A 22,561-nucleotide genomic window follows, 5' to 3' on the forward strand; every position below is an offset into this window, starting at 1 on the left:
CAGGCGGTGGCCGGCACAGGGCCAAGAAAGGGCCCTGGGGGACAGCACTGGAGGAGTCACATGTCTGTGAAGAGGAGGAGGAAGGACGAGGAGGAGAAGAGGTGGCACGGGCCTGGCTTTAGCAGGGCCCACAGGTGTCCCACAGCTTCTTGCTGTAGCGCGGCAAGAGGTAGGGGCTGCAGGCGGGAGAGGCGTAGGGCCTGCCAAAGGTACAGAGACCCCCCGAGCCCTGGGTGGCCCCCGCGCCGTAGAGGCCCCCCAGCCCCAGGGAGCCCCCAAAGGCGGGTGCCCCGGAGGAGCCCACCACGGCTTGCTGGGGGAAGGAGCTGAGGATGGGGCCGGGGAAGGTGACGACGACAGGGGGTGGCTGGATGAAGGCCGTCGAGTCGGGGCACTGCCGCGCGCACAGCTCGTTGCAGCTCTCAGCGATGGGCTGGGGGACGGCGACGCTGGTTTTCGGCGGGTACAGGTCGTTGCAAGCCATCTTGGTGTGAGAGAGCTGAGCCTGCAATGCAAAGCCCCCAGGGCCGGTGCTGTGAGTGAGGAGATGCCCTGGCAGAGCAGGGCCCATGCCCCAGCCAGGGGGCTCCCTCCTCAGCCCGCCCCGGCTCTCCACGCCTGCTCCCCGTGTGCCCGCGGCCCTCGCCTGCCCCCACAGAGCCCCTCTGCCCACAGCGCCTCCGGCAGGGCTCCCGTGGCCAGGGAGCCCCACGCCGGACCCTGCCCGAGGAGGCCCCACCACCCACCCTTTTCCCGAGCAGAGCCAGGCAGGAGCAGCGGATGCCAGCGCTTGCCCAGGACCACGCTTTTATGGGGGCTGGCGAGTGCGGGGAGGAGCTGGCCGCGCTGGGGGCACGTGGCCCATGGTGGCCGAGCCCCGCACTCCTCCCTGCACGCCACGGGGCTGTTGTGCTGACGCCTGTTCCTCACCAGCCCCCACCCGCTCCCTCAGCCCCTGCAATTACCCCGCTCGGACGCTCGCCAGCCCTCACCTAATGGGCAAATTAGCCCCGCTGCCGTCTCATCCCCTGCGTGCCTAAGAGGGCAGGGAGCGTGACAAAGGCGGGCTGCCAGCACCCTGAGTGCCACAGCTCTTCCCCAGGGGCTTGGTCTCGGGGCGGCCCCGTGCCCGCTGTGGAGAGCCCCAGGGCAGAGCGGGGTCGCGGCGCTGGGCAAGAAGCAGCCACACGCCAGCGCCTCCATGACGTACGCACTGGAGTTGTTATCTCCAGAGGGGCGAGGTGACGAAACGCCAAATCAAAGGCGCTCCTCTCGGGCACTGCCTGCTCAGCACCACGCATTTGGCCCGCCAAGCGGAAAGGGGAGGGAAGCCAGCAAAGGGGCCTGTGCTGGTCCGGACAGGGGATGCTGACTCAGGGAGGGCAGGAGCAGGACAGCCTGGCCTCGGCAGGAGGGAGTGCCGCCTCTGCCCATTGGCCCAGCGGGCGCTGCGCAATGGCGGGGCCTGGATAAAAGCTCGGCCTGTGCGGGGCTCTCGCAAGCACTGCTCTGGCCACCTTCTGCTTGGGGAACAGGGTAAGTCTGCGAGCGCTTCTCCTCCTCCCCCGGCTCCTGCCCCTGGCCCCTACGCCTCGGCCTGGGCAGCTGCCCTCTACTGCTCCCTCGCATCGCACTCTGTGCCCTCTTGCAGAGCACCGTCCAGTCCCGCAAGATGGCTTGCTACGACCTGTGCCCGCCAAAATCCAGCGTCGCCATCCCCCAGCCCATCGCTGAGAGCTGTAACGAGCTGTGCGCGCGGCAGTGCCCCGACTCGACGGCCTTCATCCAGCCACCCCCTGTCGTCGTCACCTTCCCCGGCCCCATCCTCAGCTCCTTCCCCCAGCAAGCCGTGGTGGGCTCCTCCGGGGCACCTGCCTTTGGGGGCTCCCTGGGGCTGGGGGGCCTCTACGGCGCGGGGGCCACCCAGGGCTCGGGGGGCCTCTGCACTTTTGGCAGGCCCTATGCTTCTCCCGCCTGCAGCCCCTACCTCTTGCCGCGCTACAGCAAGAAGCTGTGGGACACCTGTGGGCCCTGCTAATGCCAGGCCCTGCCCCACACCCCCTGCCAGCTGCCCCGACGCATGGCTGACCTCGTGGGCACGGGGTGCTGAGGAGCGCTGAGCATCTGCAGCCCCAGCCAAGGCCTGGGCAACGGCAGTGCCGGCCCCTTTGGCCTCTCCCGCCCTCTGCTGCATCCTATTTCCTCCACAGCCAGGGCCTTGTGCCCGGTTTGCCCTCTGCTCTCCCCCTCTCCCTTCCCCCTTCCTGCTCTCTGCGGCAAGAGCAGGACCCTTCAAGGCCTGTGGGGCCCATGGGCCAAGTCCTCCCGAGCCGCACTGCCGCACCGCCGGGGCTTGCGCAACCAGAAGCCACGCTCTGGAAAAGATCCTCTGCCCCCCCGACACGCCGCAGCCAGCCTCGCTGGCTCCTGCCCCTGCTCTCTGTCCACTTCTCCTGCCGTGCTGGGCACAATAAAGGTTTCCTGCATCCACTTCTGTCTCTCTCTTCCTCTCTCTGTGTTCCGAGTCAGGAAAGCAGCGGTGGGGGGGCGTAGCGGAGGCTCCGGGGGAGGGCAAATGCTGGTGCTGAGAGGCCCAGGCCATTAGGGCAGAGAGCAGGAGAGGTGCTGGCAGTTCTGCTTTGCCTGGCCTTCTCTGCCCGGGAGCGTGACCAGCTCTGCCAAGTGGCGCTGCTCCGCAGAAGCGAGGCACCGTCTCTGGCAAGAAGCGCAGAGGAAGAGGCCGGAGAGCAGGGATGGCTGAGCGCTGCACGCGGTGAGAGCATGGCCGGTCCCTTGCTGGAGGGCAGCCTTGCAGAAATGGCCCTGGGGCTGGTGGCCGCCCAGTGGAGCAGGAGCCAGCAACGTGCCTTGGGGCCGTGAGCGCTCCCCCCTGCTCCTGATCATTGGCAATAGGGTTAGCAGCAGCCATAAGACGTAAGGGCGCTGAGCATGGGTCGCCCCCTCCCCTTCTGTCTCCCCCTTTGTGGCCCCAGGCTGAGGTGACACCTCTTCCCAGGCAAGCCTCCTGCTGGCCTTGGGATTAAGCCCATCAGTGTTAGCACAAAGCCCACGTGTTGGATCCTTGGGTGTGGTGACGCCCGTTAAGGAAGAGGGAAGTGGCACAGCTCAGGGAGCTCTGGCTATAAAACGAAGCGGCAGCAAGCCCCAAGTGGCACTCAGGCTGGAGCTGCTGCTGCTGGCTGGCTGGCTGGCTGGCTGGAAGAAGCCTCTGCTCCCTCGGTGCTCAGGGCTGCCTGCAGCGTTGTCTTCTTCCTTTGAGTAGAGTGAGTTCTTTCCGGTCAAGACTGGCTCTAGCCTGTGGTGGTGGTGTGGTGGTGTTCAGTAAGGATTTGGCAGAGGGTCCGCGTGACTGATCTGTCTAGGAAATGCAAGAATCCTAGATGACAAGGAAGCCGAGCTGGTTCCTAGAAGTTTGGTTTGACTGCAAGCTCTGCTAATTGTATAGAAATTGCCTGCTAAAGATAAGCTCTGCTCACTGCTGGGCTGTGAGGGAAAAGCTCAGAGCTGAACGGTGCCCTGGGAGAAGTTCAGGTTGGCTCTTAGGGAGAAGCTCTTTCTTCAGCTAAGGGAGTGTGTAAGCCCAGGAACGGGCTGGGCAGGGAAGTGGTTTGGACTAGGCTTAGGCTTCGTTCAGGTCGCACTGCGTGGAGGCGGCAGTTGGCGTGCTGCTGATCCTCGCTCGGGGTTCCCCTCTGTTTCAGGACCTTGTATGGAGCGGCTGGAGGCAGCCCTGCTGGAGCCGGGGAGCAGGCTGCTTTCAGGCAGGGCCCTGGGAAATGGACTGCAGCCCTCAGTGTGGGAGTCAGGGCTGCCAGGGCCTTTTGCCAGGGCGTCCCGGCTCTTCGGGGGGCTGGGAGATCGAAGGGGCCATGTGCAGGGGGAGGGAGCCCTGGAGCCCCCGCGGGGCCTGGAAAGGAAAGGCAGAGAGGCAGGCATTGGATGCAGGCTTGCTTTATTGTCAAGGCAGGAAAGGACACAAGCACAGAGACGCGAGCAAGGCCCAGACAGGCAGGTGGTGCCTGGGGCTTCCAGAGAGGCGTTCTTCCTTCAGGCTTCTCCCAGGCGGTGGCCGGCACAGGGCCAAGAAAGGGCCCTGGGGGACAGCACTGGAGGAGTCACATGTCTGTGAAGAGGAGGAGGAAGGACGAGGAGGAGAAGAGGTGGCACGGGCCTGGCTTTAGCAGGGCCCACAGGTGTCCCACAGCTTCTTGCTGTAGCGCGGCAAGAGGTAGGGGCTGCAGGCGGGAGAGGCGTAGGGCCTGCCAAAGGTACAGAGACCCCCCGAGCCCTGGGTGGCCCCCGCGCCGTAGAGGCCCCCCAGCCCCAGGGAGCCCCCAAAGGCGGGTGCCCCGGAGGAGCCCACCACGGCTTGCTGGGGGAAGGAGCTGAGGATGGGGCCGGGGAAGGTGACGACGACAGGGGGTGGCTGGATGAAGGCCGTCGAGTCGGGGCACTGCCGCGCGCACAGCTCGTTGCAGCTCTCAGCGATGGGCTGGGGGACGGCGACGCTGGTTTTCGGCGGGTACAGGTCGTTGCAAGCCATCTTGGTGTGAGAGAGCTGAGCCTGCAATGCAAAGCCCCCAGGGCCGGTGCTGTGAGTGAGGAGATGCCCTGGCAGAGCAGGGCCCATGCCCCAGCCAGGGGGCTCCCTCCTCAGCCCGCCCCGGCTCTCCACGCCTGCTCCCCGTGTGCCCGCGGCCCTCGCCTGCCCCCACAGAGCCCCTCTGCCCACAGCGCCTCCGGCAGGGCTCCCGTGGCCAGGGAGCCCCACGCCGGACCCTGCCCGAGGAGGCCCCACCACCCACCCTTTTCCCGAGCAGAGCCAGGCAGGAGCAGCGGATGCCAGCGCTTGCCCAGGACCACGCTTTTATGGGGGCTGGCGAGTGCGGGGAGGAGCTGGCCGCGCTGGGGGCACGTGGCCCATGGTGGCCGAGCCCCGCACTCCTCCCTGCACGCCACGGGGCTGTTGTGCTGACGCCTGTTCCTCACCAGCCCCCACCCGCTCCCTCAGCCCCTGCAATTACCCCGCTCGGACGCTCGCCAGCCCTCACCTAATGGGCAAATTAGCCCCGCTGCCGTCTCATCCCCTGCGTGCCTAAGAGGGCAGGGAGCGTGACAAAGGCGGGCTGCCAGCACCCTGAGTGCCACAGCTCTTCCCCAGGGGCTTGGTCTCGGGGCGGCCCCGTGCCCGCTGTGGAGAGCCCCAGGGCAGAGCGGGGTCGCGGCGCTGGGCAAGAAGCAGCCACACGCCAGCGCCTCCATGACGTACGCACTGGAGTTGTTATCTCCAGAGGGGCGAGGTGACGAAACGCCAAATCAAAGGCGCTCCTCTCGGGCACTGCCTGCTCAGCACCACGCATTTGGCCCGCCAAGCGGAAAGGGGAGGGAAGCCAGCAAAGGGGCCTGTGCTGGTCCGGACAGGGGATGCTGACTCAGGGAGGGCAGGAGCAGGACAGCCTGGCCTCGGCAGGAGGGAGTGCCGCCTCTGCCCATTGGCCCAGCGGGCGCTGCGCAATGGCGGGGCCTGGATAAAAGCTCGGCCTGTGCGGGGCTCTCGCAAGCACTGCTCTGGCCACCTTCTGCTTGGGGAACAGGGTAAGTCTGCGAGCGCTTCTCCTCCTCCCCCGGCTCCTGCCCCTGGCCCCTACGCCTCGGCCTGGGCAGCTGCCCTCTACTGCTCCCTCGCATCGCACTCTGTGCCCTCTTGCAGAGCACCGTCCAGTCCCGCAAGATGGCTTGCTACGACCTGTGCCCGCCAAAAACCAGCGTCGCCATCCCCCAGCCCATCGCTGAGAGCTGTAACGAGCTGTGCGCGCGGCAGTGCCCCGACTCGACGGCCTTCATCCAGCCACCCCCTGTCGTCGTCACCTTCCCCGGCCCCATCCTCAGCTCCTTCCCCCAGCAAGCCGTGGTGGGCTCCTCCGGGGCACCTGCCTTTGGGGGCTCCCTGGGGCTGGGGGGCCTCTACGGCGCGGGGGCCACCCAGGGCTCGGGGGGCCTCTGCACCTTTGGCAGGCCCTATGCTTCTCCCGCCTGCAGCCCCTACCTCTTGCCGCGCTACAGCAAGAAGCTGTGGGACACCTGTGGGCCCTGCTAATGCCAGGCCCTGCCCCACACCCCCTGCCAGCTGCCCCGACGCATGGCTGACCTCGTGGGCACGGGGTGCTGAGGAGCGCTGAGCATCTGCAGCCCCAGCCAAGGCCTGGGCAACGGCAGTGCCGGCCCCTTTGGCCTCTCCCGCCCTCTGCTGCATCCTATTTCCTCCACAGCCAGGGCCTTGTGCCCGGTTTGCCCTCTGCTCTCCCCCTCTCCCTTCCCCCTTCCTGCTCTCTGCGGCAAGAGCAGGACCCTTCAAGGCCTGTGGGGCCCATGGGCCAAGTCCTCCCGAGCCGCACTGCCGCACCGCCGGGGCTTGCGCAACCAGAAGCCACGCTCTGGAAAAGATCCTCTGCCCCCCCGACACGCCGCAGCCAGCCTCGCTGGCTCCTGCCCCTGCTCTCTGTCCACTTCTCCTGCCGTGCTGGGCACAATAAAGGTTTCCTGCATCCACTTCTGTCTCTCTCTTCCTCTCTCTGTGTTCCGAGTCAGGAAAGCAGCGGTGGGGGGGCGTAGCGGAGGCTCCGGGGGAGGGCAAATGCTGGTGCTGAGAGGCCCAGGCCATTAGGGCAGAGAGCAGGAGAGGTGCTGGCAGTTCTGCTTTGCCTGGCCTTCTCTGCCCGGGAGCGTGACCAGCTCTGCCAAGTGGCGCTGCTCCGCAGAAGCGAGGCACCGTCTCTGGCAAGAAGCGCAGAGGAAGAGGCCGGAGAGCAGGGATGGCTGAGCGCTGCATGCGGTGAGAGCATGGCCGGTCCCTTGCTGGAGGGCAGCCTTGCAGAAATGGCCCTGGGGCTGGTGGCCGCCCAGTGGAGCAGGAGCCAGCAACGTGCCTTGGGGCCGTGAGCGCTCCCCCCTGCTCCTGATCATTGGCAATAGGGTTAGCAGCAGCCATAAGACGTAAGGGCGCTGAGCATGGGTCGCCCCCTCCCCTTCTGTCTCCCCCTTTGTGGCCCCAGGCTGAGGTGACACCTCTTCCCAGGCAAGCCTCCTGCTGGCCTTGGGATTAAGCCCATCAGTGTTAGCACAAAGCCCACGTGTTGGATCCTTGGGTGTGGTGACGCCCGTTAAGGAAGAGGGAAGTGGCACAGCTCAGGGAGCTCTGGCTATAAAACGAAGCGGCAGCAAGCCCCAAGTGGCACTCAGGCTGGAGCTGCTGCTGCTGGCTGGCTGGCTGGCTGGCTGGAAGAAGCCTCTGCTCCCTCGGTGCTCAGGGCTGCCTGCAGCGTTGTCTTCTTCCTTTGAGTAGAGTGAGTTCTTTCCGGTCAAGACTGGCTCTAGCCTGTGGTGGTGGTGTGGTGGTGTTCAGTAAGGATTTGGCAGAGGGTCCGCGTGACTGATCTGTCTAGGAAATGCAAGAATCCTAGATGACAAGGAAGCCGAGCTGGTTCCTAGAAGTTTGGTTTGACTGCAAGCTCTGCTAATTGTATAGAAATTGCCTGCTAAAGATAAGCTCTGCTCACTGCTGGGCTGTGAGGGAAAAGCTCAGAGCTGAACGGTGCCCTGGGAGAAGTTCAGGTTGGCTCTTAGGGAGAAGCTCTTTCTTCAGCTAAGGGAGTGTGTAAGCCCAGGAACGGGCTGGGCAGGGAAGTGGTTTGGACTAGGCTTAGGCTTCGTTCAGGTCGCACTGCGTGGAGGCGGCAGTTGGCGTGCTGCTGATCCTCGCTCGGGGTTCCCCTCTGTTTCAGGACCTTGTATGGAGCGGCTGGAGGCAGCCCTGCTGGAGCCGGGGAGCAGGCTGCTTTCAGGCAGGGCCCTGGGAAATGGACTGCAGCCCTCAGTGTGGGAGTCAGGGCTGCCAGGGCCTTTTGCCAGGGCGTCCCGGCTCTTCGGGGGGCTGGGAGATCGAAGGGGCCATGTGCAGGGGGAGGGAGCCCTGGAGCCCCCGCGGGGCCTGGAAAGGAAAGGCAGAGAGGCAGGCATTGGATGCAGGCTTGCTTTATTGTCAAGGCAGGAAAGGACACAAGCACAGAGACGCGAGCAAGGCCCAGACAGGCAGGTGGTGCCTGGGGCTTCCAGAGAGGCGTTCTTCCTTCAGGCTTCTCCCAGGCGGTGGCCGGCACAGGGCCAAGAAAGGGCCCTGGGGGACAGCACTGGAGGAGTCACATGTCTGTGAAGAGGAGGAGGAAGGACGAGGAGGAGAAGAGGTGGCACGGGCCTGGCTTTAGCAGGGCCCACAGGTGTCCCACAGCTTCTTGCTGTAGCGCGGCAAGAGGTAGGGGCTGCAGGCGGGAGAGGCGTAGGGCCTGCCAAAGGTACAGAGACCCCCCGAGCCCTGGGTGGCCCCCGCGCCGTAGAGGCCCCCCAGCCCCAAGGAGCCCCCAAAGGCGGGTGCCCCGGAGGAGCCCACCACGGCTTGCTGGGGGAAGGAGCTGAGGATGGGGCCGGGGAAGGTGACGACGACAGGGGGTGGCTGGATGAAGGCCGTCGAGTCGGGGCACTGCCGCGCGCACAGCTCATTGCAGCTCTCAGCGATGGGCTGGGGGACGGCGACGCTGGTTTTCGGCGGGTACAGGTCGTTGCAAGCCATCTTGGTGTGAGAGAGCTGAGCCTGCAAAGCAAAGCCCCCAGGGCCGGTGCTGTGAGTGAGGAGATGCCCTGGCAGAGCAGGGCCCATGCCCCAGCCAGGGGGCTCCCTCCTCAGCCCGCCCCGGCTCTCCACGCCTGCTCCCCGTGTGCCCGCGGCCCTCGCCTGCCCCCACAGAGCCCCTCTGCCCACAGCGCCTCCGGCAGGGCTCCCGTGGCCAGGGAGCCCCACGCCGGACCCTGCCCGAGGAGGCCCCACCACCCACCCTTTTCCCGAGCAGAGCCAGGCAGGAGCAGCGGATGCCAGCGCTTGCCCAGGACCTCGCTTTTATGGGGGCTGGCGAGTGCGGGGAGGAGCTGGCCGCACTGGGGGCACGTGGCCCATGGTGGCCGAGCCCCGCACTCCTCCCTGCACGCCACGGGGCTGTTGTGCTGACGCCTGTTCCTCACCAGCCCCCACCCGCTCTCTCAGCCCCTGCAATTACTCCGCTCGGACGCTCGCCAGCCCTCACCTAATGGGCAAATTAGCCCCGCTGCCGTCTCATCCCCTGCGTGCCTAAGAGGGCAGTGAGTGTGACAAAGGCGGGCTGCCAGCACCCTGAGTGCCACAGTTCTTCCCCAGGGGCTTGGTCTCGGGGCGGCCCCGTGCCCGCTGTGGAGAGCCCCAGGGCAGAGCGGGGTCGCGGCGCTGGGCAAGAAGCAGCCACACGCCAGCGCCTCCATGACGTACGCACTGGAGTTGTTATCTCCAGAGGAGCGAGGTGACGAAACGCCAAATCAAAGGCGCTCCTCTCGGGCACTGCCTGCTCAGCACCACGCATTTGGCCCGCCAAGCGGAAAGGGGAGGGAAGCCAGCAAAGGGGCCTGTGCTGGTCCGGACAGGGGATGCTGACTCAGGGAGGGCAGGAGCAGGACAGCCTGGCCTCGGCAGGAGGGAGTGTCGCCTCTGCCCATTGGCCCAGCGGGCGCTGCGCAATGGCGGGGCCTGGATAAAAGCTCGGCCTGTGCGGGGCTCTCGCAAGCACTGCTCTGGCCACCTTCTGCTTGGGGAACAGGGTAAGTCTGCGAGCGCTTCTCCTCCTCCCCCGGCTCCTGCCCCTGGCCCCTACGCCTCGGCCTGGGCAGCTGCCCTCTACTGCTCCCTCGCATCGCACTCTGTGCCCTCTTGCAGAGCACCGTCCAGTCCCGCAAGATGGCTTGCTACGACCTGTGCCCGCCAAAAACCAGCGTCGCCATCCCCCAGCCCATCGCTGAGAGCTGTAACGAGCTGTGCGCGCGGCAGTGCCCCGACTCGACGGCCTTCATCCAGCCACCCCCTGTCGTCGTCACCTTCCCCGGCCCCATCCTCAGCTCCTTCCCCCAGCAAGCCGTGGTGGGCTCCTCCGGGGCACCCGCCTTTGGGGGCTCCCTGGGGCTGGGGGGCCTCTACGGCGCGGGGGCCACCCAGGGCTCGGGGGGCCTCTGCACCTTTGGCAGGCCCTATGCTTCTCCCGCCTGCAGCCCCTACCTCTTGCCGCGCTACAGCAAGAAGCTGTGGGACACCTGTGGGCCCTGCTAATGCCAGGCCCTGCCCCACACCCCCTGCCAGCTGCCCCGACGCATGGCTGACCTCGTGGGCACGGGGTGCTGAGGAGCGCTGAGCATCTGCAGCCCCAGCCAAGGCCTGGGCAACGGCAGTGCCGGCCCCTTTGGCCTCTCCCGCCCTCTGCTGCATCCTATTTCCTCCACAGCCAGGGCCTTGTGCCCGGTTTGCCCTCTGCTCTCCCCCTCTCCCTTCCCCCTTCCTGCTCTCTGCGGCAAGAGCAGGACCCTTCAAGGCCTGTGGGGCCCATGGGCCAAGTCCTCCCGAGCCGCACTGCCGCACCGCCGGGGCTTGCGCAACCAGAAGCCACGCTCTGGAAAAGATCCTCTGCCCCCCCGACACGCCGCAGCCAGCCTCGCTGGCTCCTGCCCCTGCTCTCTGTCCACTTCTCCTGCCGTGCTGGGCACAATAAAGGTTTCCTGCATCCACTTCTGTCTCTCTCTTCCTCTCTCTGTGTTCCGAGTCAGGAAAGCAGCGGTGGGGGGGCGTAGCGGAGGCTCCGGGGGAGGGCAAATGCTGGTGCTGAGAGGCCCAGGCCATTAGGGCAGAGAGCAGGAGAGGTGCTGGCAGTTCTGCTTTGCCTGGCCTTCTCTGCCCGGGAGCGTGACCAGCTCTGCCAAGTGGCGCTGCTCCGCAGAAGCGAGGCACCGTCTCTGGCAAGAAGCGCAGAGGAAGAGGCCGGAGAGCAGGGATGGCTGAGCGCTGCATGCGGTGAGAGCATGGCCGGTCCCTTGCTGGAGGGCAGCCTTGCAGAAATGGCCCTGGGGCTGGTGGCCGCCCAGTGGAGCAGGAGCCAGCAACGTGCCTTGGGGCCGTGAGCGCTCCCCCCTGCTCCTGATCATTGGCAATAGGGTTAGCAGCAGCCATAAGACGTAAGGGCGCTTAGCATGGGTCGCCCCCTCCCCTTCTGTCTCCCCCTTTGTGGCCCCAGGCTGAGGTGACACCTCTTCCCAGGCAAGCCTCCTGCTGGCCTTGGGATTAAGCCCATCAGTGTTAGCACAAAGCCCACGTGTTGGATCCTTGGGTGTGGTGACGCCCGTTAAGGAAGAGATAAGTGGCCCAGCTCAGGGAGCACTGGCTATAAAACGAAGCGGCAGCAAGCCCCAAGTGGCACTCAGGCTGGAGCTGCTGCTGCTGGCTGGCTGGCTGGCTGGCTGGAAGAAGCCTCTGCTCCCTCGGTGCTCAGGGCTGCCTGCAGCGTTGTCTTCTTCCTTTGAGTAGAGTGAGTTCTTTCCGGTCAAGACTGGCTCTAGCCTGTGGTGGTGGTGTGGTGGTGTTCAGTAAGGATTTGGCAGAGGGTCCGCGTGACTGATCTGTCTAGGAAATGCAAGAATCCTAGATGACAAGGAAGCCGAGCTGGTTCCTAGAAGTTTGGTTTGACTGCAAGCTCTGCTAATTGTATAGAAATTGCCTGCTAAAGATAAGCTCTGCTCACTGCTGGGCTGTGAGGGAAAAGCTCAGAGCTGAACGGTGCCCTGGGAGAAGTTCAGGTTGGCTCTTAGGGAGAAGCTCTTTCTTCAGCTAAGGGAGTGTGTAAGCCCAGGAACGGGCTGGGCAGGGAAGTGGTTTGGACTAGGCTTAGGCTTCGTTCAGGTCGCACTGCGTGGAGGCGGCAGTTGGCGTGCTGCTGATCCTCGCTCGGGGTTCCCCTCTGTTTCAGGACCTTGTATGGAGCGGCTGGAGGCAGCCCTGCTGGAGCCGGGGAGCAGGCTGCTTTCAGGCAGGGCCCTGGGAAATGGACTGCAGCCCTCAGTGTGGGAGTCAGGGCTGCCAGGGCCTTTTGCCAGGGCGTCCCGGCTCTTCGGGGGGCTGGGAGATCGAAGGGGCCATGTGCAGGGGGAGGGAGCCCTGGAGCCCCCGCGGGGCCTGGAAAGGAAAGGCAGAGAGGCAGGCATTGGATGCAGGCTTGCTTTATTGTCAAGGCAGGAAAGGACACAAGCACAGAGACGCGAGCAAGGCCCAGACAGGCAGGTGGTGCCTGGGGCTTCCAGAGAGGCGTTCTTCCTTCAGGCTTCTCCCAGGCGGTGGCCGGCACAGGGCCAAGAAAGGGCCCTGGGGGACAGCACTGGAGGAGTCACATGTCTGTGAAGAGGAGGAGGAAGGACGAGGAGGAGAAGAGGTGGCACGGGCCTGGCTTTAGCAGGGCCCACAGGTGTCCCACAGCTTCTTGCTGTAGCGCGGCAAGAGGTAGGGGCTGCAGGCGGGAGAGGCGTAGGGCCTGCCAAAGGTACAGAGACCCCCCGAGCCCTGGGTGGCCCCCGCGCCGTAGAGGCCCCCCAGCCCCAGGGAGCCCCCAAAGGCGGGTGCCCCGGAGGAGCCCACCACGGCTTGCTGGGGGAAGGAGCTGAGGATGGGGCCGGGGAAGGTGACGACGACAGGGGGTGGCTGGATGAAGGCCGTCGAGTCGGGGCACTGCCGCGCGCACAGCTCGTTGCAGCTCTCAGCGATGGGCTGGGGGACGGCGACGCTGGTTTTCGGCGGGTACAGGTCGTTGCAAGCCATCTTGGTGTGAGAGAGCTGAGCCTGCAATGCAAAGCCCCCAGGGCCGGTGCTGTGAGTGAGGAGATGCCCTGGCAGAGCAGGGCCCATGCCCCAGCCAGGGGGCTCCCTCCTCAGCCCGCCCCGGCTCTCCACGCCTGCTCCCCGTGTGCCCGCGGCCCTCGCCTGCCCCCACAGAGCCCCTCTGCCCACAGCGCCTCCGGCAGGGCTCCCGTGGCCAGGGAGCCCCACGCCGGACCCTGCCCGAGGAGGCCCCACCACCCACCCTTTTCCCGAGCAGAGCCAGGCAGGAGCAGCGGATGCCAGCGCTTGCCCAGGACCACGCTTTTATGGGGGCTGGCGAGTGCGGGGAGGAGCTGGCCGCGCTGGGGGCACGTGGCCCATGGTGGCCGAGCCCCGCACTCCTCCCTGCACGCCACGGGGCTGTTGTGCTGACGCCTGTTCCTCACCAGCCCCCACCCGCTCCCTCAGCCCCTGCAATTACCCCGCTCGGACGCTCGCCAGCCCTCACCTAATGGGCAAATTAGCCCCGCTGCCGTCTCATCCCCTGCGTGCCTAAGAGGGCAGGGAGCGTGACAAAGGCGGGCTGCCAGCACCCTGAGTGCCACAGCTCTTCCCCAGGGGCTTGGTCTCGGGGCGGCCCCGTGCCCGCTGTGGAGAGCCCCAGGGCAGAGCGGGGTCGCGGCGCTGGGCAAGAAGCAGCCACACGCCAGCGCCTCCATGACGTACGCACTGGAGTTGTTATCTCCAGAGGGGCGAGGTGACGAAACGCCAAATCAAAGGCGCTCCTCTCGGGCACTGCCTGCTCAGCACCACGCATTTGGCCCGCCAAGCGGAAAGGGGAGGGAAGCCAGCAAAGGGGCCTGTGCTGGTCCGGACAGGGGATGCTGACTCAGGGAGGGCAGGAGCAGGACAGCCTGGCCTCGGCAGGAGGGAGTGTCGCCTCTGCCCATTGGCCCAGCGGGCGCTGCGCAATGGCGGGGCCTGGATAAAAGCTCGGCCTGTGCGGGGCTCTCGCAAGCACTGCTCTGGCCACCTTCTGCTTGGGGAACAGGGTAAGTCTGCGAGCGCTTCTCCTCCTCCCCCGGCTCCTGCCCCTGGCCCCTACGCCTCGGCCTGGGCAGCTGCCCTCTACTGCTCCCTCGCATCGCACTCTGTGCCCTCTTGCAGAGCACCGTCCAGTCCCGCAAGATGGCTTGCTACGACCTGTGCCCGCCAAAAACCAGCGTCGCCATCCCCCAGCCCATCGCTGAGAGCTGTAACGAGCTGTGCGCGCGGCAGTGCCCCGACTCGACGGCCTTCATCCAGCCACCCCCTGTCGTCGTCACCTTCCCCGGCCCCATCCTCAGCTCCTTCCCCCAGCAAGCCGTGGTGGGCTCCTCCGGGGCACCCGCCTTTGGGGGCTCCCTGGGGCTGGGGGGCCTCTACGGCGCGGGGGCCACCCAGGGCTCGGGGGGCCTCTGCACCTTTGGCAGGCCCTATGCTTCTCCCGCCTGCAGCCCCTACCTCTTGCCGCGCTACAGCAAGAAGCTGTGGGACACCTGTGGGCCCTGCTAATGCCAGGCCCTGCCCCACACCCCCTGCCAGCTGCCCCGACGCATGGCTGACCTCGTGGGCACGGGGTGCTGAGGAGCGCTGAGCATCTGCAGCCCCAGCCAAGGCCTGGGCAACGGCAGTGCCGGCCCCTTTGGCCTCTCCCGCCCTCTGCTGCATCCTATTTCCTCCACAGCCAGGGCCTTGTGCCCGGTTTGCCCTCTGCTCTCCCCCTCTCCCTTCCCCCTTCCTGCTCTCTGCGGCAAGAGCAGGACCCTTCAAGGCCTGTGGGGCCCATGGGCCAAGTCCTCCCGAGCCGCACTGCCGCACCGCCGGGGCTTGCGCAACCAGAAGCCACGCTCTGGAAAAGATCCTCTGCCCCCCCGACACGCCGCAGCCAGCCTCGCTGGCTCCTGCCCCTGCTCTCTGTCCACTTCTCCTGCCGTGCTGGGCACAATAAAGGTTTCCTGCATCCACTTCTGTCTCTCTCTTCCTCTCTCTGTGTTCCGAGTCAGGAAAGCAGCGGTGGGGGGGCGTAGCGGAGGCTCCGGGGGAGGGCAAATGCTGGTGCTGAGAGGCCCAGGCCATTAGGGCAGAGAGCAGGAGAGGTGCTGGCAGTTCTGCTTTGCCTGGCCTTCTCTGCCCGGGAGCGTGACCAGCTCTGCCAAGTGGCGCTGCTCCGCAGAAGCGAGGCACCGTCTCTGGCAAGAAGCGCAGAGGAAGAGGCCGGAGAGCAGGGATGGCTGAGCGCTGCATGCGGTGAGAGCATGGCCGGTCCCTTGCTGGAGGGCAGCCTTGCAGAAATGGCCCTGGGGCTGGTGGCCGCCCAGTGGAGCAGGAGCCAGCAACGTGCCTTGGGGCCGTGAGCGCTCCCCCCTGCTCCTGATCATTGGCAATAGGGTTAGCAGCAGCCATAAGACGTAAGGGCGCTTAGCATGGGTCGCCCCCTCCCCTTCTGTCTCCCCCTTTGTGGCCCCAGGCTGAGGTGACACCTCTTCCCAGGCAAGCCTCCTGCTGGCCTTGGGATTAAGCCCATCAGTGTTAGCACAAAGCCCACGTGTTGGATCCTTGGGTGTGGTGACGCCCGTTAAGGAAGAGATAAGTGGCCCAGCTCAGGGAGCACTGGCTATAAAACGAAGCGGCAGCAAGCCCCAAGTGGCACTCAGGCTGGAGCTGCTGCTGCTGGCTGGCTGGCTGGCTGGCTGGAAGAAGCCTCTGCTCCCTCGGTGCTCAGGGCTGCCTGCAGCGTTGTCTTCTTCCTTTGAGTAGAGTGAGTTCTTTCCGGTCAAGACTGGCTCTAGCCTGTGGTGGTGGTGTGGTGGTGTTCAGTAAGGATTTGGCAGAGGGTCCGCGTGACTGATCTGTCTAGGAAATGCAAGAATCCTAGATGACAAGGAAGCCGAGCTGGTTCCTAGAAGTTTGGTTTGACTGCAAGCTCTGCTAATTGTATAGAAATTGCCTGCTAAAGATAAGCTCTGCTCACTGCTGGGCTGTGAGGGAAAAGCTCAGAGCTGAACGGTGCCCTGGGAGAAGTTCAGGTTGGCTCTTAGGGAGAAGCTCTTTCTTCAGCTAAGGGAGTGTGTAAGCCCAGGAACGGGCTGGGCAGGGAAGTGGTTTGGACTAGGCTTAGGCTTCGTTCAGGTCGCACTGCGTGGAGGCGGCAGTTGGCGTGCTGCTGATCCTCGCTCGGGGTTCCCCTCTGTTTCAGGACCTTGTATGGAGCGGCTGGAGGCAGCCCTGCTGGAGCCGGGGAGCAGGCTGCTTTCAGGCAGGGCCCTGGGAAATGGACTGCAGCCCTCAGTGTGGGAGTCAGGGCTGCCAGGGCCTTTTGCCAGGGCGTCCCGGCTCTTCGGGGGGCTGGGAGATCGAAGGGGCCATGTGCAGGGGGAGGGAGCCCTGGAGCCCCCGCGGGGCCTGGAAAGGAAAGGCAGAGAGGCAGGCATTGGATGCAGGCTTGCTTTATTGTCAAGGCAGGAAAGGACACAAGCACAGAGACGCGAGCAAGGCCCAGACAGGCAGGTGGTGCCTGGGGCTTCCAGAGAGGCGTTCTTCCTTCAGGCTTCTCCCAGGCGGTGGCCGGCACAGGGCCAAGAAAGGGCCCTGGGGGACAGCACTGGAGGAGTCACATGTCTGTGAAGAGGAGGAGGAAGGACGAGGAGGAGAAGAGGTGGCACGGGCCTGGCTTTAGCAGGGCCCACAGGTGTCCCACAGCTTCTTGCTGTAGCGCGGCAAGAGGTAGGGGCTGCAGGCGGGAGAGGCGTAGGGCCTGCCAAAGGTACAGAGACCCCCCGAGCCCTGGGTGGCCCCCGCGCCGTAGAGGCCCCCCAGCCCCAGGGAGCCCCCAAAGGCGGGTGCCCCGGAGGAGCCCACCACGGCTTGCTGGGGGAAGGAGCTGAGGATGGGGCCGGGGAAGGTGACGACGACAGGGGGTGGCTGGATGAAGGCCGTCGAGTCGGGGCACTGCCGCGCGCACAGCTCGTTGCAGCTCTCAGCGATGGGCTGGGGGACGGCGACGCTGGTTTTCGGCGGGTACAGGTCGTTGCAAGCCATCTTGGTGTGAGAGAGCTGAGCCTGCAATGCAAAGCCCCCAGGGCCGGTGCTGTGAGTGAGGAGATGCCCTGGCAGAGCAGGGCCCATGCCCCAGCCAGGGGGCTCCCTCCTCAGCCCGCCCCGGCTCTCCACGCCTGCTCCCCGTGTGCCCGCGGCCCTCGCCTGCCCCCACAGAGCCCCTCTGCCCACAGCGCCTCCGGCAGGGCTCCCGTGGCCAGGGAGCCCCACGCCGGACCCTGCCCGAGGAGGCCCCACCACCCACCCTTTTCCCGAGCAGAGCCAGGCAGGAGCAGCGGATGCCAGCGCTTGCCCAGGACCACGCTTTTATGGGGGCTGGCGAGTGCGGGGAGGAGCTGGCCGCGCTGGGGGCACGTGGCCCATGGTGGCCGAGCCCCGCACTCCTCCCTGCACGCCACGGGGCTGTTGTGCTGACGCCTGTTCCTCACCAGCCCCCACCCGCTCCCTCAGCCCCTGCAATTACCCCGCTCGGACGCTCGCCAGCCCTCACCTAATGGGCAAATTAGCCCCGCTGCCGTCTCATCCCCTGCGTGCCTAAGAGGGCAGGGAGCGTGACAAAGGCGGGCTGCCAGCACCCTGAGTGCCACAGCTCTTCCCCAGGGGCTTGGTCTCGGGGCGGCCCCGTGCCCGCTGTGGAGAGCCCCAGGGCAGAGCGGGGTCGCGGCGCTGGGCAAGAAGCAGCCACACGCCAGCGCCTCCATGACGTACGCACTGGAGTTGTTATCTCCAGAGGGGCGAGGTGACGAAACGCCAAATCAAAGGCGCTCCTCTCGGGCACTGCCTGCTCAGCACCACGCATTTGGCCCGCCAAGCGGAAAGGGGAGGGAAGCCAGCAAAGGGGCCTGTGCTGGTCCGGACAGGGGATGCTGACTCAGGGAGGGAAGGAGCAGGACAGCCTGGCCTCGGCAGGAGGGAGTGCCGCCTCTGCCCATTGGCCCAGCGGGCGCTGCGCAATGGCGGGGCCTGGATAAAAGCTCGGCCTGTGCGGGGCTCTCGCAAGCACTGCTCTGGCCACCTTCTGCTTGGGGAACAGGGTAAGTCTGCGAGCGCTTCTCCTCCTCCCCCGGCTCCTGCCCCTGGCCCCTACGCCTCGGCCTGGGCAGCTGCCCTCTACTGCTCCCTCGCATCGCACTCTGTGCCCTCTTGCAGAGCACCGTCCAGTCCCGCAAGATGGCTTGCTACGACCTGTGCCCGCCAAAATCCAGCGTCGCCATCCCCCAGCCCATCGCTGAGAGCTGTAACGAGCTGTGCGCGCGGCAGTGCCCCGACTCGACGGCCTTCATCCAGCCACCCCCTGTCGTCGTCACCTTCCCCGGCCCCATCCTCAGCTCCTTCCCCCAGCAAGCCGTGGTGGGCTCCTCCGGGGCACCTGCCTTTGGGGGCTCCCTGGGGCTGGGGGGCCTCTACGGCGCGGGGGCCACCCAGGGCTCGGGGGGCCTCTGCACCTTTGGCAGGCCCTATGCTTCTCCCGCCTGCAGCCCCTACCTCTTGCCGCGCTACAGCAAGAAGCTGTGGGACACCTGTGGGCCCTGCTAATGCCAGGCCCTGCCCCACACCCCCTGCCAGCTGCCCCGACGCATGGCTGACCTCGTGGGCACGGGGTGCTGAGGAGCGCTGAGCATCTGCAGCCCCAGCCAAGGCCTGGGCAACGGCAGTGCCGGCCCCTTTGGCCTCTCCCGCCCTCTGCTGCATCCTATTTCCTCCACAGCCAGGGCCTTGTGCCCGGTTTGCCCTCTGCTCTCCCCCTCTCCCTTCCCCCTTCCTGCTCTCTGCGGCAAGAGCAGGACCCTTCAAGGCCTGTGGGGCCCATGGGCCAAGTCCTCCCGAGCCGCACTGCCGCACCGCCGGGGCTTGCGCAACCAGAAGCCACGCTCTGGAAAAGATCCTCTGCCCCCCCGACACGCCGCAGCCAGCCTCGCTGGCTCCTGCCCCTGCTCTCTGTCCACTTCTCCTGCCGTGCTGGGCACAATAAAGGTTTCCTGCATCCACTTCTGTCTCTCTCTTCCTCTCTCTGTGTTCCGAGTCAGGAAAGCAGCGGTGGGGGGGCGTAGCGGAGGCTCCGGGGGAGGGCAAATGCTGGTGCTGAGAGGCCCAGGCCATTAGGGCAGAGAGCAGGAGAGGTGCTGGCAGTTCTGCTTTGCCTGGCCTTCTCTGCCCGGGAGCGTGACCAGCTCTGCCAAGTGGCGCTGCTCCGCAGAAGCGAGGCACCGTCTCTGGCAAGAAGCGCAGAGGAAGAGGCCGGAGAGCAGGGATGGCTGAGCGCTGCATGCGGTGAGAGCATGGCCGGTCCCTTGCTGGAGGGCAGCCTTGCAGAAATGGCCCTGGGGCTGGTGGCCGCCCAGTGGAGCAGGAGCCAGCAACGTGCCTTGGGGCCGTGAGCGCTCCCCCCTGCTCCTGATCATTGGCAATAGGGTTAGCAGCAGCCATAAGACGTAAGGGCGCTGAGCATGGGTCGCCCCCTCCCCTTCTGTCTCCCCCTTTGTGGCCCCAGGCTGAGGTGACACCTCTTCCCAGGCAAGCCTCCTGCTGGCCTTGGGATTAAGCCCATCAGTGTTAGCACAAAGCCCACGTGTTGGATCCTTGGGTGTGGTGACGCCCGTTAAGGAAGAGGGAAGTGGCACAGCTCAGGGAGCTCTGGCTATAAAACGAAGCGGCAGCAAGCCCCAAGTGGCACTCAGGCTGGAGCTGCTGCTGCTGGCTGGCTGGCTGGCTGGCTGGAAGAAGCCTCTGCTCCCTCGGTGCTCAGGGCTGCCTGCAGCGTTGTCTTCTTCCTTTGAGTAGAGTGAGTTCTTTCCGGTCAAGACTGGCTCTAGCCTGTGGTGGTGGTGTGGTGGTGTTCAGTAAGGATTTGGCAGAGGGTCCGCGTGACTGATCTGTCTAGGAAATGCAAGAATCCTAGATGACAAGGAAGCCGAGCTGGTTCCTAGAAGTTTGGTTTGACTGCAAGCTCTGCTAATTGTATAGAAATTGCCTGCTAAAGATAAGCTCTGCTCACTGCTGGGCTGTGAGGGAAAAGCTCAGAGCTGAACGGTGCCCTGGGAGAAGTTCAGGTTGGCTCTTAGGGAGAAGCTCTTTCTTCAGCTAAGGGAGTGTGTAAGCCCAGGAACGGGCTGGGCAGGGAAGTGGTTTGGACTAGGCTTAGGCTTCGTTCAGGTCGCACTGCGTGGAGGCGGCAGTTGGCGTGCTGCTGATCCTCGCTCGGGGTTCCCCTCTGTTTCAGGACCTTGTATGGAGCGGCTGGAGGCAGCCCTGCTGGAGCCGGGGAGCAGGCTGCTTTCAGGCAGGGCCCTGGGAAATGGACTGCAGCCCTCAGTGTGGGAGTCAGGGCTGCCAGGGCCTTTTGCCAGGGCGTCCCGGCTCTTCGGGGGGCTGGGAGATCGAAGGGGCCATGTGCAGGGGGAGGGAGCCCTGGAGCCCCCGCGGGGCCTGGAAAGGAAAGGCAGAGAGGCAGGCATTGGATGCAGGCTTGCTTTATTGTCAAGGCAGGAAAGGACACAAGCACAGAGACGCGAGCAAGGCCCAGACAGGCAGGTGGTGCCTGGGGCTTCCAGAGAGGCGTTCTTCCTTCAGGCTTCTCCCAGGCGGTGGCCGGCACAGGGCCAAGAAAGGGCCCTGGGGGACAGCACTGGAGGAGTCACATGTCTGTGAAGAGGAGGAGGAAGGACGAGGAGGAGAAGAGGTGGCACGGGCCTGGCTTTAGCAGGGCCCACAGGTGTCCCACAGCTTCTTGCTGTAGCGCGGCAAGAGGTAGGGGCTGCAGGCGGGAGAGGCGTAGGGCCTGCCAAAGGTACAGAGACCCCCCGAGCCCTGGGTGGCCCCCGCGCCGTAGAGGCCCCCCAGCCCCAAGGAGCCCCCAAAGGCGGGTGCCCCGGAGGAGCCCACCACGGCTTGCTGGGGGAAGGAGCTGAGGATGGGGCCGGGGAAGGTGACGACGACAGGGGGTGGCTGGATGAAGGCCGTCGAGTCGGGGCACTGCCGCGCGCACAGCTCGTTGCAGCTCTCAGCGATGGGCTGGGGGACGGCGACGCTGGTTTTCGGCGGGTACAGGTCGTTGCAAGCCATCTTGGTGTGAGAGAGCTGAGCCTGCAAAGCAAAGCCCCCAGGGCCGGTGCTGTGAGTGAGGAGATGCCCTGGCAGAGCAGGGCCCATGCCCCAGCCAGGGGGCTCCCTCCTCAGCCCGCCCCGGCTCTCCACGCCTGCTCCCCGTGTGCCCGCGGCCCTCGCCTGCCCCCACAGAGCCCCTCTGCCCACAGCGCCTCCGGCAGGGCTCCCGTGGCCAGGGAGCCCCACGCCGGACCCTGCCCGAGGAGGCCCCACCACCCACCCTTTTCCCGAGCAGAGCCAGGCAGGAGCAGCGGATGCCAGCGCTTGCCCAGGACCTCGCTTTTATGGGGGCTGGCGAGTGCGGGGAGGAGCTGGCCGCACTGGGGGCACGTGGCCCATGGTGGCCGAGCCCCGCACTCCTCCCTGCACGCCACGGGGCTGTTGTGCTGACGCCTGTTCCTCACCAGCCCCCACCCGCTCCCTCAGCCCCTGCAATTACTCCGCTCGGACGCTCGCCAGCCCTCACCTAATGGGCAAATTAGCCCCGCTGCCGTCTCATCCCCTGCGTGCCTAAGAGGGCAGTGAGTGTGACAAAGGCGGGCTGCCAGCACCCTGAGTGCCACAGTTCTTCCCCAGGGGCTTGGTCTCGGGGCGGCCCCGTGCCCGCTGTGGAGAGCCCCAGGGCAGAGCGGGGTCGCGGCGCTGGGCAAGAAGCAGCCACACGCCAGCGCCTCCATGACGTACGCACTGGAGTTGTTATCTCCAGAGGAGCGAGGTGACGAAACGCCAAATCAAAGGCGCTCCTCTCGGGCACTGCCTGCTCAGCACCACGCATTTGGCCCGCCAAGCGGAAAGGGGAGGGAAGCCAGCAAAGGGGCCTGTGCTGGTCCGGACAGGGGATGCTGACTCAGGGAGGGCAGGAGCAGGACAGCCTGGCCTCGGCAGGAGGGAGTGTCGCCTCTGCCCATTGGCCCAGCGGGCGCTGCGCAATGGCGGGGCCTGGATAAAAGCTCGGCCTGTGCGGGGCTCTCGCAAGCACTGCTCTGGCCACCTTCTGCTTGGGGAACAGGGTAAGTCTGCGAGCGCTTCTCCTCCTCCCCCGGCTCCTGCCCCTGGCCCCTACGCCTCGGCCTGGGCAGCTGCCCTCTACTGCTCCCTCGCATCGCACTCTGTGCCCTCTTGCAGAGCACCGTCCAGTCCCGCAAGATGGCTTGCTACGACCTGTGCCCGCCAAAAACCAGCGTCGCCATCCCCCAGCCCATCGCTGAGAGCTGTAACGAGCTGTGCGCGCGGCAGTGCCCCGACTCGACGGCCTTCATCCAGCCACCCCCTGTCGTCGTCACCTTCCCCGGCCCCATCCTCAGCTCCTTCCCCCAGCAAGCCGTGGTGGGCTCCTCCGGGGCACCCGCCTTTGGGGGCTCCCTGGGGCTGGGGGGCCTCTACGGCGCGGGGGCCACCCAGGGCTCGGGGGGCCTCTGCACCTTTGGCAGGCCCTATGCTTCTCCCGCCTGCAGCCCCTACCTCTTGCCGCGCTACAGCAAGAAGCTGTGGGACACCTGTGGGCCCTGCTAATGCCAGGCCCTGCCCCACACCCCCTGCCAGCTGCCCCGACGCATGGCTGACCTCGTGGGCACGGGGTGCTGAGGAGCGCTGAGCATCTGCAGCCCCAGCCAAGGCCTGGGCAACGGCAGTGCC

General features: G+C 66.0%; 10 protein-coding genes and 2 pseudogenes across 10 annotated transcripts; 6 read left to right on the forward strand and 6 right to left on the reverse strand.

Annotated features, from left to right (window-relative positions):
• Positions 1-118: 118 nt before the first annotated feature.
• LOC136788147 (scale keratin-like) lies at positions 119-918 on the reverse strand. The gene is made up of 2 exons (XM_066986144.1): positions 747-918; positions 119-505 (listed from the first exon to the last, which is right to left on the reverse strand). The coding sequence occupies exon 2, from the start codon at positions 482-484 to the stop codon at positions 119-121; it is 366 nt and encodes a 121-aa protein (XP_066842245.1). The 5' UTR covers positions 485-505; positions 747-918.
• Positions 919-953: 35 nt separating this feature from the next.
• On the forward strand, positions 954-2,103 carry LOC136788149 (feather keratin 4-like; annotated as a pseudogene).
• A 2,095-nt stretch (positions 2,104-4,198) lies between these two features.
• Positions 4,199-4,998, reverse strand: LOC136788148 (scale keratin-like). Its single transcript, XM_066986145.1, has 2 exons — positions 4,827-4,998; positions 4,199-4,585 (listed from the first exon to the last, which is right to left on the reverse strand). The coding sequence occupies exon 2, from the start codon at positions 4,562-4,564 to the stop codon at positions 4,199-4,201; it is 366 nt and encodes a 121-aa protein (XP_066842246.1). The 5' UTR covers positions 4,565-4,585; positions 4,827-4,998.
• Positions 4,999-5,053: 55 nt separating this feature from the next.
• Positions 5,054-6,119, forward strand: LOC136788146 (scale keratin-like). Its single transcript, XM_066986143.1, has 2 exons — positions 5,054-5,616; positions 5,732-6,119. Exon 2 carries the CDS (start codon positions 5,753-5,755, stop codon positions 6,116-6,118), a length of 366 nt encoding a protein of 121 aa, XP_066842244.1. The 5' UTR covers positions 5,054-5,616; positions 5,732-5,752; the 3' UTR covers position 6,119.
• A 2,159-nt stretch (positions 6,120-8,278) lies between these two features.
• LOC136788145 (scale keratin-like) lies at positions 8,279-8,858 on the reverse strand. Its single transcript, XM_066986142.1, has one exon. The coding sequence runs from the start codon at positions 8,729-8,731 to the stop codon at positions 8,279-8,281; it is 453 nt and encodes a 150-aa protein (XP_066842243.1). The 5' UTR covers positions 8,732-8,858.
• A 750-nt stretch (positions 8,859-9,608) lies between these two features.
• LOC136788123 (scale keratin-like) lies at positions 9,609-10,198 on the forward strand. Its single transcript, XM_066986108.1, has 2 exons — positions 9,609-9,696; positions 9,812-10,198. The coding sequence occupies exon 2, from the start codon at positions 9,833-9,835 to the stop codon at positions 10,196-10,198; it is 366 nt and encodes a 121-aa protein (XP_066842209.1). The 5' UTR covers positions 9,609-9,696; positions 9,812-9,832.
• Positions 10,199-12,358: 2,160 nt separating this feature from the next.
• Positions 12,359-13,158, reverse strand: LOC136788126 (scale keratin-like). The gene is made up of 2 exons (XM_066986111.1): positions 12,987-13,158; positions 12,359-12,745 (listed from the first exon to the last, which is right to left on the reverse strand). The coding sequence occupies exon 2, from the start codon at positions 12,722-12,724 to the stop codon at positions 12,359-12,361; it is 366 nt and encodes a 121-aa protein (XP_066842212.1). The 5' UTR covers positions 12,725-12,745; positions 12,987-13,158.
• A 529-nt stretch (positions 13,159-13,687) lies between these two features.
• Positions 13,688-14,278, forward strand: LOC136788124 (scale keratin-like). Its single transcript, XM_066986109.1, has 2 exons — positions 13,688-13,776; positions 13,892-14,278. Exon 2 carries the CDS (start codon positions 13,913-13,915, stop codon positions 14,276-14,278), a length of 366 nt encoding a protein of 121 aa, XP_066842210.1. The 5' UTR covers positions 13,688-13,776; positions 13,892-13,912.
• Positions 14,279-16,438: 2,160 nt separating this feature from the next.
• LOC136788125 (scale keratin-like) lies at positions 16,439-17,238 on the reverse strand. The gene is made up of 2 exons (XM_066986110.1): positions 17,067-17,238; positions 16,439-16,825 (listed from the first exon to the last, which is right to left on the reverse strand). The coding sequence occupies exon 2, from the start codon at positions 16,802-16,804 to the stop codon at positions 16,439-16,441; it is 366 nt and encodes a 121-aa protein (XP_066842211.1). The 5' UTR covers positions 16,805-16,825; positions 17,067-17,238.
• A 537-nt stretch (positions 17,239-17,775) lies between these two features.
• Positions 17,776-18,359, forward strand: LOC136788127 (feather keratin 4-like; annotated as a pseudogene).
• Positions 18,360-20,518: 2,159 nt separating this feature from the next.
• Positions 20,519-21,167, reverse strand: LOC136788122 (scale keratin-like). Its single transcript, XM_066986107.1, has 2 exons — positions 21,147-21,167; positions 20,519-20,905 (listed from the first exon to the last, which is right to left on the reverse strand). Exon 2 carries the CDS (start codon positions 20,882-20,884, stop codon positions 20,519-20,521), a length of 366 nt encoding a protein of 121 aa, XP_066842208.1. The 5' UTR covers positions 20,885-20,905; positions 21,147-21,167.
• A 681-nt stretch (positions 21,168-21,848) lies between these two features.
• LOC136788129 (scale keratin-like) lies at positions 21,849-22,438 on the forward strand. The gene is made up of 2 exons (XM_066986113.1): positions 21,849-21,936; positions 22,052-22,438. Exon 2 carries the CDS (start codon positions 22,073-22,075, stop codon positions 22,436-22,438), a length of 366 nt encoding a protein of 121 aa, XP_066842214.1. The 5' UTR covers positions 21,849-21,936; positions 22,052-22,072.
• The last annotated feature ends 123 nt before the right edge of the window (positions 22,439-22,561 follow it).

Source organism: Anser cygnoides, chromosome 33 (genome assembly GCF_040182565.1).
Source record: "Anser cygnoides isolate HZ-2024a breed goose chromosome 33, Taihu_goose_T2T_genome, whole genome shotgun sequence".
Taxonomy (NCBI): Eukaryota; Metazoa; Chordata; class Aves; order Anseriformes; family Anatidae; genus Anser; species Anser cygnoides.